The sequence below is a fragment of the Pseudoliparis swirei genome, chromosome 10, assembly GCF_029220125.1.
Source record: "Pseudoliparis swirei isolate HS2019 ecotype Mariana Trench chromosome 10, NWPU_hadal_v1, whole genome shotgun sequence".
In the NCBI taxonomy this organism is placed as follows: domain Eukaryota; kingdom Metazoa; phylum Chordata; class Actinopteri; order Perciformes; family Liparidae; genus Pseudoliparis; species Pseudoliparis swirei.
The window spans coordinates 6,235,633-6,253,774 of record NC_079397.1 but is presented as its reverse complement, the minus strand read 5'-3'; the positions used below and the strand labels follow the sequence as shown (position 1 = coordinate 6,253,774).

General features: G+C 39.1%; 2 protein-coding genes across 2 annotated transcripts; one reads left to right on the top strand and one right to left on the bottom strand.

The window, feature by feature from the left end:
* Window positions 1-486: 486 nt before the first annotated feature.
* depdc4 (DEP domain containing 4) lies at window positions 487-10,127 on the bottom strand. Its single transcript, XM_056425298.1, has 9 exons — window positions 10,025-10,127; window positions 5,042-5,459; window positions 4,545-4,699; window positions 4,253-4,448; window positions 3,861-4,111; window positions 2,894-3,036; window positions 2,633-2,758; window positions 2,085-2,163; window positions 487-1,971 (listed from the first exon to the last, which is right to left on the bottom strand). The coding sequence occupies exons 1-9, from the start codon at window positions 10,125-10,127 to the stop codon at window positions 1,772-1,774; spliced, it is 1,671 nt and encodes a 556-aa protein (XP_056281273.1). The 3' UTR covers window positions 487-1,771.
* LOC130200771 (4-galactosyl-N-acetylglucosaminide 3-alpha-L-fucosyltransferase 9-like) lies at window positions 7,011-17,731 on the top strand. Its single transcript, XM_056425304.1, has 3 exons — window positions 7,011-7,172; window positions 11,865-11,931; window positions 14,097-17,731. The coding sequence occupies exon 3, from the start codon at window positions 14,104-14,106 to the stop codon at window positions 15,253-15,255; it is 1,152 nt and encodes a 383-aa protein (XP_056281279.1). The 5' UTR covers window positions 7,011-7,172; window positions 11,865-11,931; window positions 14,097-14,103; the 3' UTR covers window positions 15,256-17,731.
* The last annotated feature ends 411 nt before the right edge of the window (window positions 17,732-18,142 follow it).

Here is an 18,142-nt window from a genome sequence, read left to right as displayed (position 1 = left end):
ATGCGTGTCCCAGTTGCAAACAAATTGAGGCAGTACTGCAAAAGTAGTTTAAGAGTTGTGTGTACTATTTAAATAGAGTGGTCGTGATTTTAATCGCTATTAACCAAGTATGCATACCTTAAAACAGCGCTATACATATTGACAGCAACACTCCAACACTTTATTTACAAAATGATAAGAGCGCATGACACTATCTAAATACTGTTCTCCATTACAAAAATATATATAAAGTATGTGATTAAGAGTGATATTATAAACATTGCAGTTGCAATATGTCTTCAGATCAGGTAATCTATGTGGCAATCTGATGGTCACATAAATCGGTTAAGTATGAGGGGAAAAATGAAATCACTGTAATTCAGTTACTGTTATTAAGTAACCTCTATAGTGCCTCAACTAAGTATTGTGTGAGCAGCCCCCTTACAACCGCATCAAGGACCCCAGAAGAACTCCACTAGTACGCATGCAAATAAAACAACAGATAACATCAGTTAAACATTTATTAGAAGTTTTGTTACAAAAAAATAAAGCAGGCTTCAGCCTCATAAAGTGCAATCTAACATGATTTCAGTGTATGTAAAGAACAAAAAAAAGCAGAAATGAAATGAGATTTGCCTGCAAATTACTTCTGCATGATCATTGTCAATAATTAGAATAATTCAATCCAACTGAAGCATCTTGCTTAACCAGATTAATTTAGTAGTTTAAAATAACATTACATTATTATTTAGTACACATCTTGTGTAAAGACTTAATGTCCCCTCAAGTAAAATCCTCACAATCAAAAGACATTTGATCAATATAATGGCACTAAAATAATGCTCAACACCCCTGTGAATGAAATCATGTAATAATAAACTGAGCTATGGTTAGCTGATTATTTTACCCCATCTGCTGACATTTCATATCCGTTTTCATATAAGAAAAATCTTGCAATGTCAGTGTTAAACTTTATTCAGCTGCATTAGCGTTGTGTTTATGTTTCCTTAACCAGACAGCATGCTACAGCAAGCCTGGAAAACAAAACAAACAAAAATTGTCATAATAGAAAAATATTAAAGCCAGGTCAAAGTGCACAGCATTACTTCTGCAAACCACATGTCCAAAAGCAGTTAACATAGCGTATCCAAATAAAGCATCCACAGCTGGACCAGGATGTACACATGATGCTTTTCTTGGCATCGACCGTGCTCTACAGTATAAAAGCAAATGCCCTCTTTTAAACAGTATTCATCTCAATAATACATAATCAGTGTCAAGTGTACAATTAAAGAAACCTAAATGGAAAGCAGCAGCAACAGCTGAAGCTTTCCCAGCTCACAGACTACCCCCCATGCAGGCACCTGATATCATAAATGAGCTGATAATTCATTGTTTATAAACTTGTGCAAAACCCCATTCACAACTATTATTAAACCCATGGCTTGGACGAACAGACTTATATCTCTCAAAATGCGATGTTCATTAAAATAGACAATGCATCCAGTGCTACAGGGCTGTAAGAACGATATTAAAACAAATAGTGCTTAAAATCTACAACCTCAACTATTGGAGGCCTCTTGTGACTCAAAGGCATCCTGGGAGTCTACAGCCATGCTGTAGCAGCCCCATTTGTATTAATTCAAGTAATATCTACACTAATCAATCGCTAAACGGCTTTTTAAATTAATTAAAAATGCATTAACTCATGATCAATCTTCAGTGTAAGCGCTGCACCACTGCAAACTGGCTTTGTGAAGTGCACCGAACAAACCAAACCCGTCGGTGGTTTTCAGAAGGTGCTGTGGAAATGCTGGAGGAAGACCACGGGGTGGAGTTTCTCAAACTCTCTGAGCAGCCTCCTCCTCTCCTTGGCAGGTACGGTTTTGCAGGAGGAAATATCGCGAAGCAGCTGCTTGAGGCTCTGCAGCGTGGTCGCCTCTCGCTGGTCCTCGTACTCCTGTGGCGTCACCTGCTGGCAGAAGGTGAAAGCTGCAACACAAAGAGGGGAGAAAAAAAAAGGCCATTGATGACGATGCCCAGTGGACTTACACACTCTGCAGTGATCTGTATATTTATACACGGTGTATATGCATTTGACTTACTGGCAATTGAGTCGGGGTCTTTCCCTTGCTGCATGGTCCGGAGAGTTCTCCTCACAGCTTCAGTCAGGGATGTGGGAGTCTGTGTTACATCACATAGTTTTAAATAATAAAAATGGTTTAATTGATGCGAACGCTTTAAACATCTTTAACCCTTGTGTTGCCTGAGGGTCATTTTGACCCGAATCAATATTACACCCTCCCCCCGCCTATGGGTCATTTTGACCCGATTCAATGTTTCACCCTCCTGTTACCTTTATATTTACTAACATATTTTACCCTTTGGGTTCAATTTGACGCCAGCAATTAAAACCTCCAGAAAATTATTAGAATTAATATTGTTTTCCAAGTTTAAGTGTGAGGCACTTTATGTTTGTTTGTTGACCACCGAAAGAACACCGACATTAAACATTGAATGGGGTCAAATTAATCCGAAGGCGGGGGGAGGGTGTAATATTGATTCGGGTCAAAATGACCCTAAGGCAACACAAGGGTTAAAAAGAGCATGTTATTGAGACCTGAATTGTTTTTTTAAGTATCCATAAGTGTACCTTGAAGAGCTCTGTGCAATTATCCACCAGAAACAGCACCAGCGTTTCGCTTTGGGGTCGGGTCAGTTGATGATTCTGGATTATTCCTCTCTGGAAAGCCCGGCACACCGAGGCCCGGTTATCAATCTGAAAGGAAACGAACCAGAATGTCAACGATGGATACCCGACACAGTGACGACTGATCCCACCGTGGCTATACTCCTCCAACGTTAAAACACAATGTACAGCGTGAACTGGGAACACACAAGCTGGTCGGTGGACCTGTTTCTGAAGACGGCAAGCATCCGGGTGAGCTGCGGTCGCCATGAAGACCAGCAGCCTCCGGAGTTCATCCCTCGCGCTCGTCTCCAGCAGTCGGAAACACAGCTGAGATGCTTTGACGGCATTCTGCACCTTCCCTTCATCTGGACAGGAGATGTGGTCAAGACAGGAGACGGTCAAAGCAGCAGGAGCTCTACAAAAGGAGTAACCTGTCGCTTTGTAATTTACACACTTTTCATTTAAAGGTCAACGTTGCCAGAATGGCCAGTCAAGTGTAACCCACTGATTGGCTCAGGGAGGAAAAACTTTTAATTGGCCAATCCAGGACCCGAGTCCTAATAAATATCCGGGTCAAGGGAGGTCACTTCCTGTTTCGTTTGGGTGCAGACAGCGGTGAGTGCAGCGCGAGTGTACCTCCATTACTTTTAAGTTAATTTTGTGTTGTAGACTGTGCAATGTTCTGAGAATATTTGGTGTAAATGTTAGACCTCCATTTTGTTATATTACATGTTTTTTTTCCTTTTCCTTTGTATTTCCCTGACTATGTCAGCGCTTTTGGTTCCTGCTGTTAACATTTGTTTGTGTTTTGAATTAACTGTTTCATGTGACCTTGTGTACAGGTCAGGTTTTTGAGATGATACAAACTTTGTATCCGATGAAGATGGCGAGCTACCCACGAGTTGGATGAACACAACTGCCCACTGTGACAAAGTTCTGTTCATTATAAATATGTGTTACTTGATTTATTTCTATGTTCAGTAAAAGCCCTTAAACTCAACTATTTGATTTTGTGTTTTTCGCACACAACTTGAGCTCCATAGCCGAAACCTGGAGACAACAGCATAGAATTTGGAAAATAAATCTTGAAATTGAGCCACAGGTTACACAAGCCTCTCTCCACACTTTCCAAAGTGGCAAAGACATAACGCGGAAACAAAAATCCCCGTAAACCTGAATGAAGTCTCACCCAGCGAGTCCAGAATGGCAGCGTGGATGTCCAGGTGGCGTCCCGAGAGAAGCGGAGCTCTTTCCTGTCCACTGTAGTACTTGGCAATGGTGTCAAAGAGCACCCTCTTCTGGCTCGCCATCTGCTCCGCCCGGGCCTCTGAGGAGGAGGCGCCGACAACCCGGTGGCTGAGCTGTTCCCCTGCGACCACAATCAGCTGGTCGGGGAAGAGCTCCAAGCAGTCTGCCGCTGCCGCCAGCCAGCCATCCAACCTGAAAGCAAAAGATGAAATAAAAAATGTTGTTGTTGTTGTTGTTTAAAAGGTGACTGCAGAAGAGGTGAAATACGAGAATCGACGTTTGTTTGCTACCACAACTGCAAAAGACGTTTCTCTGAAATCAAAGAGCACTGACTCGGGCAGATTGAGGGTGTCGGGCAGCTCTCTCTCCAGGCACGTGTTGGAGATAACCAGGTCCTGGGTGGCCAGAGGAGCTCTGCAGGTCTGGAGCTGGACCCTGGTGGGGGAGGTCAGGATGCGGTCCAGCATGGGCAACTCCACCACCTGCAGCAGCTGCAGCAGCGTCTGCTGCTTCCAGACCTCATTCACCGCTAGGGAGAGCAGAAAAAAAACATCCGGCCACCATCAGCGGTCAACACGACTGGGGTTTCCCGTGAAACTGGCAAATACGGGCAGATTTGACTCACCGGCTTTGGACAGAAAGGCAGAAGCAGCGGGGGTCGCGTTAACAGCCGGAGACAAGGCCGGCCTCAGGTTGATGGTCCTCAGCAGCCTCTCCACCCTCCTGTCCGACGACCCCACGGCGAGGGGATTAGAGATCGTCCTCAGTTCATTCAGCCTCCTGAAACAAAGAAGCAGCATTAAGGGGATTAAAAAGCGCCCAGGTATCAGGGGAGAAGCTCAACCTTGATGCAACATATTTCAGGTATGATCAGTGCTTACACACCATATTAAATCCTATGCTAGATCAAGGGTTGGTTGAACTTCTGAATTTAGCAACTCTGCAGCTATCTCTCAAAGATGTTATCCAGAACTAGATTCCAATAGCAATATTTTAACGCATATATTCCTGCAGCTCCAATATCTAGTGTTACTTTATTTTGCACTAATCCATCTTGGACACTGGATACATACAAGGAGTCAGTTAAGGAAGCAAACTTATCAGATTCCCAGCAAAACCAACCTGGAGCTCTTCCTCCTCTTCAGCCCCTCTTCCTCCTGCGGCGCGTCTTCCGCGTCGCGCTCCCTCCCGGCGGGACCGGGTACCGCGCTGTAATCCAGGAAGCGGTACAGGCTGCAGCCGCTGTCCTCGAAGGTCACTTCCTTGTCCCTGCGGAACAGCTTGGTGCCCACCGGCTCGAACACCTTGGCCTCCATCAGAGCCTGGCAGAGGCGAGCGGCTTTGAGGCGCGACACCTCGCTGGCGCAGAACGCCACATTCTGCATCAAGTAGCTGAGCACGGCGTCCACGGCGTCCGAGCCCGTGAAGCACGCGGCGTGAGCGCGCAGGTGCCTTCGACAGCGGCGCACCTCCACCTGGAGCTGCAGGGCCCGGATGATGTTGTGCCACAGCTGGGTGGCGCCGAAGGGGCCCGAGAAACCTGCCAGGAGGAACAGGGGGGGGGGGTCAATGCGAGAGCTCAAATGTTATGTCATGCGAGCTTTCAAACTCGTAGGATCATTTACAGTCTTTCAAGCAAATGTGAATACAAATAATTTACAAATAAACTTAAATTCAAAAGGTGAACATCAAGAAACAAATAGAGGAAAATAAGACCACAAACAACTTGTAACTAAATGTATTGTAAATATATATTTGAAGTTAGCCTATAATCGATTAAATATGATCAAAAATGACGGTGGACCAGTAAACGCTGGACCCATAACAGTTTAGCTGCCACTCACACGTTTGTCATTTCACTGGAAACCAGTTGCATCAGTGGAATGTATTTATCGTACAGTAGATATGCTGTTTTTTTATTTTTTACACTTGCTGTACTTTAGGCCGACTTCGTGTACTTGCACCTCACTTGAGTATTTCCACACGCTTCTATTCCACGAGCTAAATTCCAGATGGACATTTTTTTTTCTTTTCTTCCAAACAATGTTTAACTAAATCAATTAAACATAGTTACAGATTAAACTATCCGCTGACATAGTTCGACTTCGCTCAACTGTGAAAGTAACATTTTAAGTAATCACGTTGAGGATCGGGTTATAAAGTTTAAGCATTTAATGCGCTGTCGTTCATTTCAGTTTTTTTTACACGACAACGGAAGACGCAAGTCTAAATATGCTCCTAAAATTGGATCCTGTTGTTTTTGCTTCTGCAGAACCCTATTTACCACATGATGTTCTCTAAGGATATGTTGAATTCCACTTTATCACACGCGGGAATCTTCCCACGCACGTGCCTATATACAGGACTGTCTCAGAAAATTAGAATATTGTGATAAAGTTCTATATTTTCTGTAATGCAATTAAAAAAAAAAAAAAAAAAAAAAATCATTCATTCATTATCAAAATCTAACAAATATTTTTATTTTTTTATTTTTTTATATTTATTTTTTTATTTTTACAGCTTAAGAAACTCTAAAAATCCTATCTAATAAATTTAAATTTTTTCATAAAAAAAAAAAAAAAAAAGAAAAAACAAGTGTTTGTCAAGGCTCAGGAGAAACCCTTGCAGTGGTGTTAGTTTATAGACAATTCATGATTTGTTTTTAATTATTTATACTACACTTTTCATGATATTCTAATATTTAGAGATAGGATATTTGAGTTTTTTTGTCTAAAGCTGTAAGCATAATCAGCAAATAATAAAGAATAAAAATATTGAATATTTTTTTTGATAATGAAGAAATCAATGCATGACATTTTTTTTTTTTTTTTTACAAAAAAAATAAAGAACTTCATCACAATATTCTAATTTTCTGAGACAGTCCTGTATAGTGGACGACCGCGCTCTTCTGTAATTCTTCTCTAGCTCGGTCCCAGAGGCTGAACAACTCTTTTCAAGCAATCACACAGAGGTTTCCCGTGATACACTTAACCGTTTCTTAGTACTGCGGGGAACAAGGAAGAAGACTTGGTCATTGCACTGTATTTCACCGTGTAGATAAACCTGCCTTATTGAAATAAATTCAATATACTCTGGAATAAGAGTGCAGGAATCTACTCGATGGAGACTCCCGTTTAATGAAAGAAGACGACTTTCAGAATGGAGACACCAGGGTAAACACCGGGCCCAGGTCACAGCGACCGAGGAACACAATCCAACCCAGTTCCTGCCTTCGTCCCAGATAGAGACAAATGTAAGTAATGTTTTGGATCTCACTGTGTGTCAAATTATTTGTCATCCTTTTCCTTTAGAGGCCGAATATGAAATGGGATGGCCACGGGGAGATACAGGGTTTCTGTTTAAATGAATAAACATCCGCCATCGTCTGCAATCGAAAGAAAACTGAGAAAAACAATTACGATTCTAATCGGGACCTCTTTGCACGGCTGGCGTGAGAAGTAAAGGCACTTCTGTACCTTGGAAATATACCTCAAAGTTGTCCGAAAAGGGACAGACACTTGATAAATGCAATGCTGGTGGCCAGTAAAAAGACTATTACAAGAAAATGGTTATTACCAGAGTGTCCTACAAATACATCATGGAGAGACACTGTAACAGAAATCTACAGAATGGAGCAGATCACAGCTCATGTTCACCAAAGAACGGAAACATAACCCTCCTGTTACTTTTACATTTACTAACATATTTTACCCTCGGGGTCAATTTGACCCCAGCAATTAAAACCTCCAGAAAATTATTAGAATTAATATTGTTTCCCAAGTTTAAGTGTGAGGTACTTCATGTTTGTTTGTTGACTACCTAAATAGCCCTTTAAATATATAAAAAAGTTGATATTTCTTAAATGTTTGACACAGTGAAAAACAGCCTGGGGTCAAATTGACCCCAAAGAACACAGACGTTAAACATTGAATGGGGTCAAATTGACCCTAAAGGTAACAGGAGGGTTAAGCACTGGCAAAAGTGGTGCAACTATGTCACAGACAAATGGCCTGACTGTATTTCTTTACTCTATGGAAAATGATTTCTCCCTGCTTTATTTATAGTTTTGTTACTATGGTATTGTTTTTGTTTCTTTATTTGCATATCTGTTTATTTTTTTGTTTCTTACTTCTCTTTATACATAGAATCTGAAAAATGTAAATATGTGTACGTGAGATTCTGAACACTTATAAAATATAATTTTTTTAAAAAGAGAAGTATACAGGACTGTCTCAGAAAATTAGAATATTGTGATGAAGTTCTTTATTTTCTGTAATGCAATTAAAAAAACAAAAATGTCATGCATTCTGGATTCACTACAAATCAACTGAAATATTGCAAGCCTTTTATTCTGATTTATTGCTGATTATGGCTTACAGCTTAAGAAAACTCAAATATCCTATCTCTAAATATTAGAATATCATGAAAAAGTATACTAGTAGGGTATTAAACAAATCACTTGAATTGTCTAATTAACTCGAAACACCTGCAAGGGTTTCCTGAGCCTTGACAAACACTCAGCTGTTATAAATCTTTTTTTTAACTTGGTCTGAGGAAATATTAAAATTTTATGAGATAGGATTTTAGAGTTTTCTTAAGCTGTAAGCCATAATCAGCAATATTTAAAAAAATAAAAGGCTTGCAATATTTCAGTTGATTTGTAATGAATCCAGAATGCATGACATTTTTGTTTTTTTAATTGCATTACAGAAAATAAAGAACTTTATCACAATATTCTAATTTTCTGAGACAGTCCTGTAGGCACTTCCCCTAAGGCCTAACCAAGTCAAGGCAGGTAAGGGCTCAACTGGTTTTCAATCCTACTGGTTTCCCTACGCACGCAAGTATACGTAGTGTTCACTCGACAGCTGCAGCGGTTGTCTTTCTCGGTCACCGGATTCATCAAACATTCACAAACATATTGCTGAAGATCTTCAAGCCAAAGTTCATATACATTGCAGCAATTACGATTGTATGTATAAAAAGATCGCAACGACCTGGAAGCGATCTCTTTCGAGCAAAATGAGAATGCATTCAAAGACGCCTTGTCTTTTGAGACAAATGTACATTTGAGACGAGTGTACAATGACGATGGTACTGTGACAAGAGATTAAAAACCTTGCGAACACTGAGCAACAGGAAGAATGGAATAGGAGTCATGCACAACCCAACAACTGGTTATCTTGAGCGCATATTAAAACACTTCAAAACATATTTTGCGATGCTTTTAGAAATAATATTCAGACTATCATAATAAAAAGATAATATTGATCAACGTTATTTACATATTACACGAGTTGAGAAAATGCTTCACAGACGTCAAATCAGACAATACGCTGTCCAATTGAAAATCATGTAATCAGAATCAGGCAATAACTTTAATTTAATTAGCGACACCAGTATTAATATAGGACACGTGGCAGACAATATAGGACTTCTGCTGTCCAGCATGTTTTCTTTGATTGTTTATCTTGACCGTTGTGTTATATTTTTGTTTTATTTTTATATTATGATATCTGAGTCTGAATATTACTTATAAAAGCATCGCTGAATATATTTGGAAGTGTTTTAATATCCGCTTAAATTTCAGATAACCTGGACTACACTGTTCCCTGGACACATGAGTACATTCTTAAATGACTTGAGATTTTTTTTATATCTGTTATTGATTGATATTATCATTTTGCTCGACGGAGATCGAATCCAGGTCGTTGCGATCTTTCTGTAAATATATGTTCTTACATGTATTTTGTCATACGTGATGTAGTGCTCACTTATACACTCGTAATCGCTCACTTATACACTCGTAATCTGAATCTGGTGACCGAGACCGCTGAGGCTGTTAAGTGAACAATAACAATCGCACAATATACTCGCGAAGTATTCTTTTTAAAAGAACGTAAAGTCACTCACTTTTTTCCCATAAAACGTTGAATGTTTACAGGGGAAAAGATCAATCTTGTATTTTTGAATGGTGTGTTTTTATCAGTGTGATATTGTTACTTTCCTTACTTCCTGCATTAACTAGGATACTGTTTCTCCTTAAACAAGAGCCATAAAATCTATAACACACTTTAAATTAAATATATGTTTCCTTAATCTTACCATTATGTATATTTTCACGAAAACTTCTCGTTTGGCTGTTCAGCCTTCTGAAACGAGGAGTTAAATCAGCCGCCATCCCGAGCTCTCTGTATGACGTAGGCATCTGCTTCTTCTTCGTGTCCTTCTTCCAAACATAACCAAGTACCGTGCGCTGCTGTCCCCTACAGACGATAACAAGTACTGCGAGCCCTTTCCAATTTCTGCCTCCCCAAAAAATATGTTGCACTGGTTAAAGTTAAACCATCTGTATGTTAGCTCATGAAAAAGGCAGGCCACAATGTTAGTTGTGAAGTTAATGAAGAGAAAAATAATTCAAAAGTATATTTATTGGTTGTAGGTCCAGGTCCGGATACAACAGCGTCCGGGTCCATACTCGGATTGCGGTCGGTTTATTGGAGACCCCTGTTATAGTGGAACCCATCGGCTATAATCTGATTTTCATTTGACTCTAAATGAGTGTTATTTACAAAAAGAACGTCATGCTGTTCTGATGAAGACTTAAAACTATTGCGATTGACACAAACTGTTGACAATGTTTACTGAGGAAATCAATGGGTCATTGTAGAATAGGTCCTAAAATGCTTTGTGCATGCTATCGACTTATTTTCTAAAATTGTTGTTGGCGAACGCTTACTTGGCTCCTCCAAGTGTTGTTCAGAGTTCAAGAATAGAAGCGCCTTGGTCGCCAAGTGGTGACGCAGGTCAATTATTTCAACTATCGTGTGGTTGGTGTCATCATCCCACTTCAGGTTTTTTTACACAAGAAGTACAACAGGTTATTGTGTAAGCACTTTGACACGTCAGACCTGCTTCCAAGCTGAAAGTTGAAGCAGTCGACTCATCTCAGTGTGTAATTAACTGCAGGAATGTGTCCACTGCGTATACGGTTAGAATAAGCGTGATCACAATTACAGCTCAACACTCTTCTGAAACAGGGTCAGACTCATTGATGACTTTGTTCTGTTTTGCTTGTGTGATTTTTTTAATTATTTATCGATTGTAATGATGCCGAAAAAAACAACAAATAACCAACAACAGCTTTGGAGTTGTTTGTAGAAGAAGTGAGGAGGTTTACAGTATGAGTTGAACCAGTTTAACAATGCTAAAACTGGAAGCCTATCCTAACATGTTGTCAGAAACCTTTTTCGAATGTATAATATTTTATGTAATATTTCTGTTAATTTTCAACTATTATACTAAAAATAATGTCATTAAAATATATAAGAAAGGGGATAGTTCCAGGCCTCTAATACTTTCAGTATTTTATGAACCCTAAAAATAAATTCCAGAATTAAAATTTGAAAAACAAAACGCCTTTAATGAGCACATACATTTCAAGGGCACTATGAATGGGAAATATTTACTAAATGAAATGTTTAGAGATTTTGGTTTCGTTATGTTTATTTGTCTTTTTTAAGATTTGGATTAATTCTTTATATTCACATATTTATAGGGTTTACCAGATTTGGGAGTTTTGTTTTTGTTTTGTTTTCTTCAAATTAAAGCCTCAATGTGGTAATAAATAAGGAAAAATATCAGATAAAAAGGTATTTTCAAACAAATAGTTCTACTCATTGCAGCTGAATGGATTTAGTCTAAAGGTGAGTTTCACTCATTGCTGCTGCATTCAACCCGTGTGCTCAAACAGGTTGGTCAAGTCGGATTACAAACTAAAAATGTTACTTCTGATGCTAAAATTGTGATTCGACATGTGAATGAAAAATCTGTTGAATGCAGTAAAAACATATATTTTAAAAAATCTACTAAGTTTGTTTTAAATGCAAAGTACGATGAAATATAATTGTCCGGTGTCTGTGCTGTGATTGGATGCCTGCTGCAGGTGGCAGGTGAATGTCGCAACATTTAATTCCACTCCTCCAGCTGAAGCTCCGCAGACACCGAACACAGTAAGCGGCGCTCCAACCACTATTTGTAACTGGAACTGTTAAAAATGTAATGGAAAAAATATGTATATTTTAATTTTGAGGCAGACGGACATATTTACTTTAGTTTGTGAATGTAAAAAAAAAAGGTGATCTAAAAAAAAACCAGTTATATATATAATATCATAAAGACATGCACCGCAGCCTCACCCCGGTTCGTATGGATGTGAATGAATGTTGGTGGTGGTCGGAGGGGCCGTAGGCGCAGATTGGCAGCCACGCTTCCGTCAGTCTGCCCCAGGGCAGCTGTGGCTACTGATGTAGCTTACCACCACCGGGACGACTGTGTGTGTATGACTACTGGACTCTGGACTGTAAAGCGACTTCGAGTGTCTAGAGAAGCGCTATATAAAATAAATGATTATTATTATTATTATTATTATATATATATGTATATATATATATATATATGCATATATATGCGAAAATACACACGTATACAGTCTGGTGCCTGAAGGTCTCTGAAATGGATATAAATACATATTTTTTAGAGTTCACTGAAATATGGTAAAAGAGGGAGCCAAACTATTTTTTAAAATTATTTTTAGCGTTACTCCAAAGGTGAGTTTTACTTTTAAAGCACTTTATACTTTTTAGAGCATGTTTGGCCCCGGATATATTGTTACGCTTTTAGGACCGCATACAGCACATATCCCAATACAATATTAGAACCTGCAAAAAAGTTAGACTCGTTTTGATTTCAATCATTATTGTTGTTTGTTTCTGTTGTATGAGGAGCAAAAGCTTGTCGGAGATTTAATACGATGAAATAAAAATGCTCATGAATAAAAAGGTCAGTATTTAAGTCAATAGTACAATAATATATAACAAATAATCAAATGATATATTCCGTCCTATACAAAATGTTAACAGATGAATGAGGACAAACCTGTTTCAACGTGTCAAGGCCTATCAGACAATGAGCCTTTGTTTCCTTTTTACGGAAGTTACTGACAGTTTTTTATTTTTAGAATCGACTCAGCATTTTGAATCTTCGATGGTAGACCAATGGGATTGAGGCAAGGATATACACGATTATAGTGGGCAGTGATGAGAAAAATAAATTAAACAATTCATAAATGCAATGTTCAGATATGAATTCTGAAATAAAAACCATGGGATATACAGTAGATATATCATATAATAAGCCTGTCATGCTTTAGTCTTTGAATGTATGATTATCTTTTTTAAATAGTATGCGTCAATAGCCTCTTATGAATCGTGTTATTGTTAAATAAAACTGATAGTTTATAAGTCAAAATTACTGAATAGTCTGTATCATGATAATACAAAATATATAATATATATTGTCTACTGTGTTAAATAAATACATACGTCAGTGTAACATTTGCAATAAGCACTTGATCAATGATGTAAGATCCATTAAGTTTTACTCTCTGTCTGACTGACAGACTTTGGTCTTTGTATGGAGTTTCCTAAGGAGAGAATTGTCACTGGCACAATCTACCCTTCATGCCAGATATTTGAATACATATTTGCACATGACTCTGTATTTGACCTAGCACGCCCTTTCCTGCTGTGTTGTGAGATGCATGACGTGTTAAGGTAGAACAACTTTTAAAACTGAGAAATACAATACATCATCAGAATCAGAATCAGAAAAATTTATTAGCCATGTATGTTAGACACATGAAGAATTTGACTTGGGGGCTGAGGTGTACATATTAGTCAGACAAGCAAAACAACAACAATCAAAAACAATCAACAGTCAACATATAAGATGAAATAAATCAAATAAATCTGTTCATGAGGGTCAGTGGGGTTCACTGGGGGACCGGGCTCTGTTCATGGGGGTCAGTGGGGGACCGGGGCTCTGCTCATGAGGGCCAGTGGGGGACTCAAGCTCTGTTCATCAGAAACAGCTTTAGAACCTGTTCTTTACTCCATAAATACTGGTAATGTAACATTTAGCTTGATGCCAGAAAATGAAACCGAATTTCAGTGATTTTACATTACTTCTTGAGTTCTTTTTACAAATCTAGCGGTAATAATTACCTGTGTTTCCATAAATGCGTGTCCCATCGCAAATCACTTGCTTTCATTCAGACGACTCAATGTCCATTCAAATGTACCGACTTCCATCAACGACTGTCTTCTCCCCCCCAAAGGTGAGCCATGGCCTGCTGGACGTATCTGCGTCCTATTCTCTTCAGCATCGTGGCGGTGCTGTGCTTTCTCCACCTTTTCCTCTCGTACAGGTCTGACATCCAGTACCCCAACTTTGGAATTTACACGGGTCGCTTCTGTCCTGCATTTCTGTGTGCAGAGAAAGCGCAGACCAATGAGTCAAACCCCGACAACTCCACAGAGCTCCACAATAACCCGAATTCCAATCGAACCCAGAAGATCCAGGCAGCAGCAATGGATGCTGAGCCTGACACACTTTTGCTGATCTGGATGTGGCCATTTGGCTTCAAATTTGATCTCAACTGCAACGGTTTCAATTTGTCAAGATGCCGCATAACAGATGATAAGAGCCTCTACCATAAAGCCCACGGGCTTTTGTTCCACCACAGGGACATAAATGGACAGCTATCAAATATGCCCAAATTGCCACGCCTCACTTTTCAGAAATGGGTGTGGTTTAATATGGAGTCACCCACAAACTCACATCCAATCCCTGGACTTAATCGAGTCTTCAACTTGACGTGCAACTATCGCCTTGATTCAGATATCCCAGTGCCTTATGGATATCTGGAACCAGTGACATCTGAAGATCAGAGTTTTAAATTGCCGGCGAAGGACAAGTTGGTGTGTTGGATAGTGAGCAACTGGAACCCGGAGCACAGGAGAGTCCAGTTCTACAATGAACTGAGGAAACACGTCGAGGTCCATACTTATGGCCGCACCTTTGGCAAAACTCTAAGTGACCAAGAATATCAAAACACAGTTTTGAGTTGTAAATTCTACCTCTCTTTTGAAAACTCCAACGACAGAGACTACATCACAGAGAAGCTGTACAGGCCTATGACAATAGGAAGTGTCCCCATCGCTCTGGGCCCTTCAAGACAAATGTATGAGGACCACGTCCCAGCTGATTCTTTCATTCATGTCAACGACTTTTCTACTGCAAAGAAGTTGGCACAGCGGCTACTTTACCTTGACCAGAATCCTGTGGAGTACATGCGATTCTTTAACTGGACAAGCATGTTTAAAGTAAAACATACTTATTTTGGAAGAGATCACGCATGCAAAACCTGTAAATACTTACAAAACCACAGGGGGTACCAAGCTGTTAATGATCTGAACGGTTGGTACTGGGGTTGAGTAACACACAGTTTAATGACACCTCAGGTCACTATATGACCTGAAGTATCATTGTCACAAATGCTCTTTATTGATTCGTTATTCATATAATTTGAATAGCTTTTTACATTTTTCTTTTTTTCTTTACTTTTATGTGTTTATCTCGCTTTCTCAAACCAGACCAAAGAAAAGCGATGACCTAACCCCAATTATGTGTTCTTATTATGGGGTTATGTATGTGTGTAAGTGTGTGTGTGTGTGTGTGTGTGTATGTGCGTGTGTTCCTCATTTTGCGTGAATTTCCCTTTGTTGTTTGTTTCAATCAAGTCATTTATTTATTTATGTTGTATGATTATTATTGTATATAATGATTGATTGAATATAATATATTCATACTGACTGCGCAACAACACGCGGTTCCTCAGGAACAAATGGAGGTCTAACGAATGAACCTAACATTTAAATGTATTTATTCATTTAGTTTTTCATAAAAAATTGGTTGTATTATGAATGGCCGACGCAACAAAATTTAATTTCTTCAATCAAATCAGAAATAACATTCCTCATAAATAGGGTTGGGTACCGAAACCCGGTGCCAATATGGTACCGGTTCCAATACAACCGGTATTACCCGGACCGAAACGCAACGCACATTCCGGTGCTTCTTTCCGGTGCCTGAGCCGATTGAAATTGAAAAAAACTATTGTTGTGAACTTCTCTGGTGACTCCGCCCTGTCAGCAGGTTGCGAGCCTCTCATATTTAACTCTGACAGCGGAGGTTGCGCCGTGTGTGACTACGTGAACCCGTGTGGAGCACACCAGCGTCAGGCTGGGCGCGACGGGGAGACCGTCACCGGTCCCCCTGAACACGTGGAGACCGATTATGACAAGCAGCCTTAACTCAGATTAGTACCGGAACGTTGATTGCAAGTCTTGCATTCATAAAAGTAGGCCAAGAAATAATAAATTAGCCATTATAACCATGCTTAAGCTAGCTCGTAGCGAGCGTGACAGTCTGCTAGCAGATGTGTTGATGTCCAGCGATCCCGGCTGTATACCCGGTGTTACCGGGAATATAATGACGGAGGAATAAAGACCGTGGGGCGTCACTTTGTTTCAGTGTAACTCTCGCTGTCAGAAGCAAAACTTTATTTGTCACGTGTCATCTTCAGTACCTCTGATTGGTTGTTCTCTTTGCCCATCAAAACAGTGACAGGATTAACCCTATAAAGTCTGCACATGACAATACATATCACATCATATCATGGAGAACATATATTGTGTATGTTAACAGTCTGATATCCGTTGTGTGTCGGTGCTCCATGATAACGGCTTCTACAGGGAATATGGCCGAAGAGGTTTTTAATGTCCTCATTGTGCGTTTAAAAAAAAGTATCGGTTCAGGCACCGTTTAGGCACCGGTATCGTTTTAAAAGTACCGGTTTAGCACCGGTATCGGAAAAAACCCAAACGATACCCATCCCTACTCATAAATAATTGCCACTCTTTTTAACTGAATGGGGATTCTGTTCATATGATGTTATACATTAACATAATTGATAAATGAACTTAATTTGAACAAAAATGTTGACAAAAACTAAATAGACAGGTCATTTTAAACCCTGTTTACCGTTGGGATATTTATATCGGGTCATTTTGTCAGTGTTTGAATAGGTTTGTTCCCGAGCATCGACACTTGCCCCATAATTACTGTAAATATATATTCTATTCTTTTCAGGACTAATGAATGTTAATTATTTAACTCCACACAGAAGAAGTTGTCAAACGTACAAACAGTGATGACCCCTCCACTTCACTCGGAGGGGTCTGGGTTGATTCTTTGTATTTCAGGATGTTGCTTGTCAGTTGATGAGCTGCTCCTGAGCTGCAGGGGTTGCAGTCGAAACGTTCTTTTTAAAAACATGACCCTGTGAAAGCTTTTGTTCTGTTGCCTGCAGGCAATCAAACAGCTTATTTTCACTCGTGCATTATCAATGAAACTGTTCACTATCAATATCTTCCTTTGTGCAATAATGTAGATTCAACGGTTTGATTATATGCAGATTTTTAACAGTTTAATAAAGTATGATAGGCCTTGATTGTTTCGTTTTTTACTGATGCTTCTTGTTATTGAGAATGAGGCTTCGTTCAGTGACAATTTGCAATATTTAATGTTTATCTTATTTCTTTATTTCTTTATTTTTGTACAATCAATCCATATAAAATGTAACAAAGTTGTCACTGTCTGTTCATATTAATCTAAATGAATACAAGTAGTTTATGACTATGATTATAAGTGTTGTTCATTGACAATTTGCAATATTAACTGTTCATCTTATTTTAATTTATTATTTCTATGTTTCAAAGTAAATCAAGACATGTTAAATGTAACGAAAGGGTTGTCACTGTCAATTCATATTGGTCTAAATTAATCCCAGTAGTTTATGACTGTATGAGGATAATTGTTTGCAATACATCTGAAATATTGTTTATCTTATTTTGTATTCTTGTTTTCTGACTGCTGTTTAGTATTGTTTGCTCAACACATTTCCACACAGTCGCACATGCTGACATTACTGATTACCTAATCCCCATGGTTGTTTTGTTTAGTTCATGTTTTTAGTGAAGTAAATGTGAGTATTTATTACTTTTCACTCGTCTGGTCTAGCATTAATGTTGCAGCCTTTGAGCCGTGCTGTAACACAAAGTTACATTTATACCTCGAATTAAAATTAGTTACACATTAATCTCATGGAGAATGACCTAACTGTAAAAATGCAATGCTGAGGTCAATAACCACTCAAGGTCACTAGACTTCAGACAATTGGATGAGATTGTTGCTCAGATTTTATATTACAATAGTAGCTATGCCTCATTTGCCTCTTATGATGGAATATTTGCTTTTTTG

Coding starts and splice junctions, on each gene's coding strand:
- depdc4 (XM_056425298.1), bottom strand. CDS start 10,127: ATGCCTACGTCATACAGAGAGCTCGGGATGGCGGCTGATTTAACTCCT. Junction 4,112..4,252: donor GACACCCTCAATCTGCCCGA/GTCAGTGCTCTT, acceptor TTTTGCTTTCAG/GTTGGATGGCTGGCTGGCGG. Junction 1,972..2,084: donor AGACCCCGACTCAATTGCCA/GTAAGTCAAATG, acceptor TTTGTGTTGCAG/CTTTCACCTTCTGCCAGCAG.
- LOC130200771 (XM_056425304.1), top strand. CDS start 14,104: ATGGCCTGCTGGACGTATCTGCGTCCTATTCTCTTCAGCATCGTGGCG.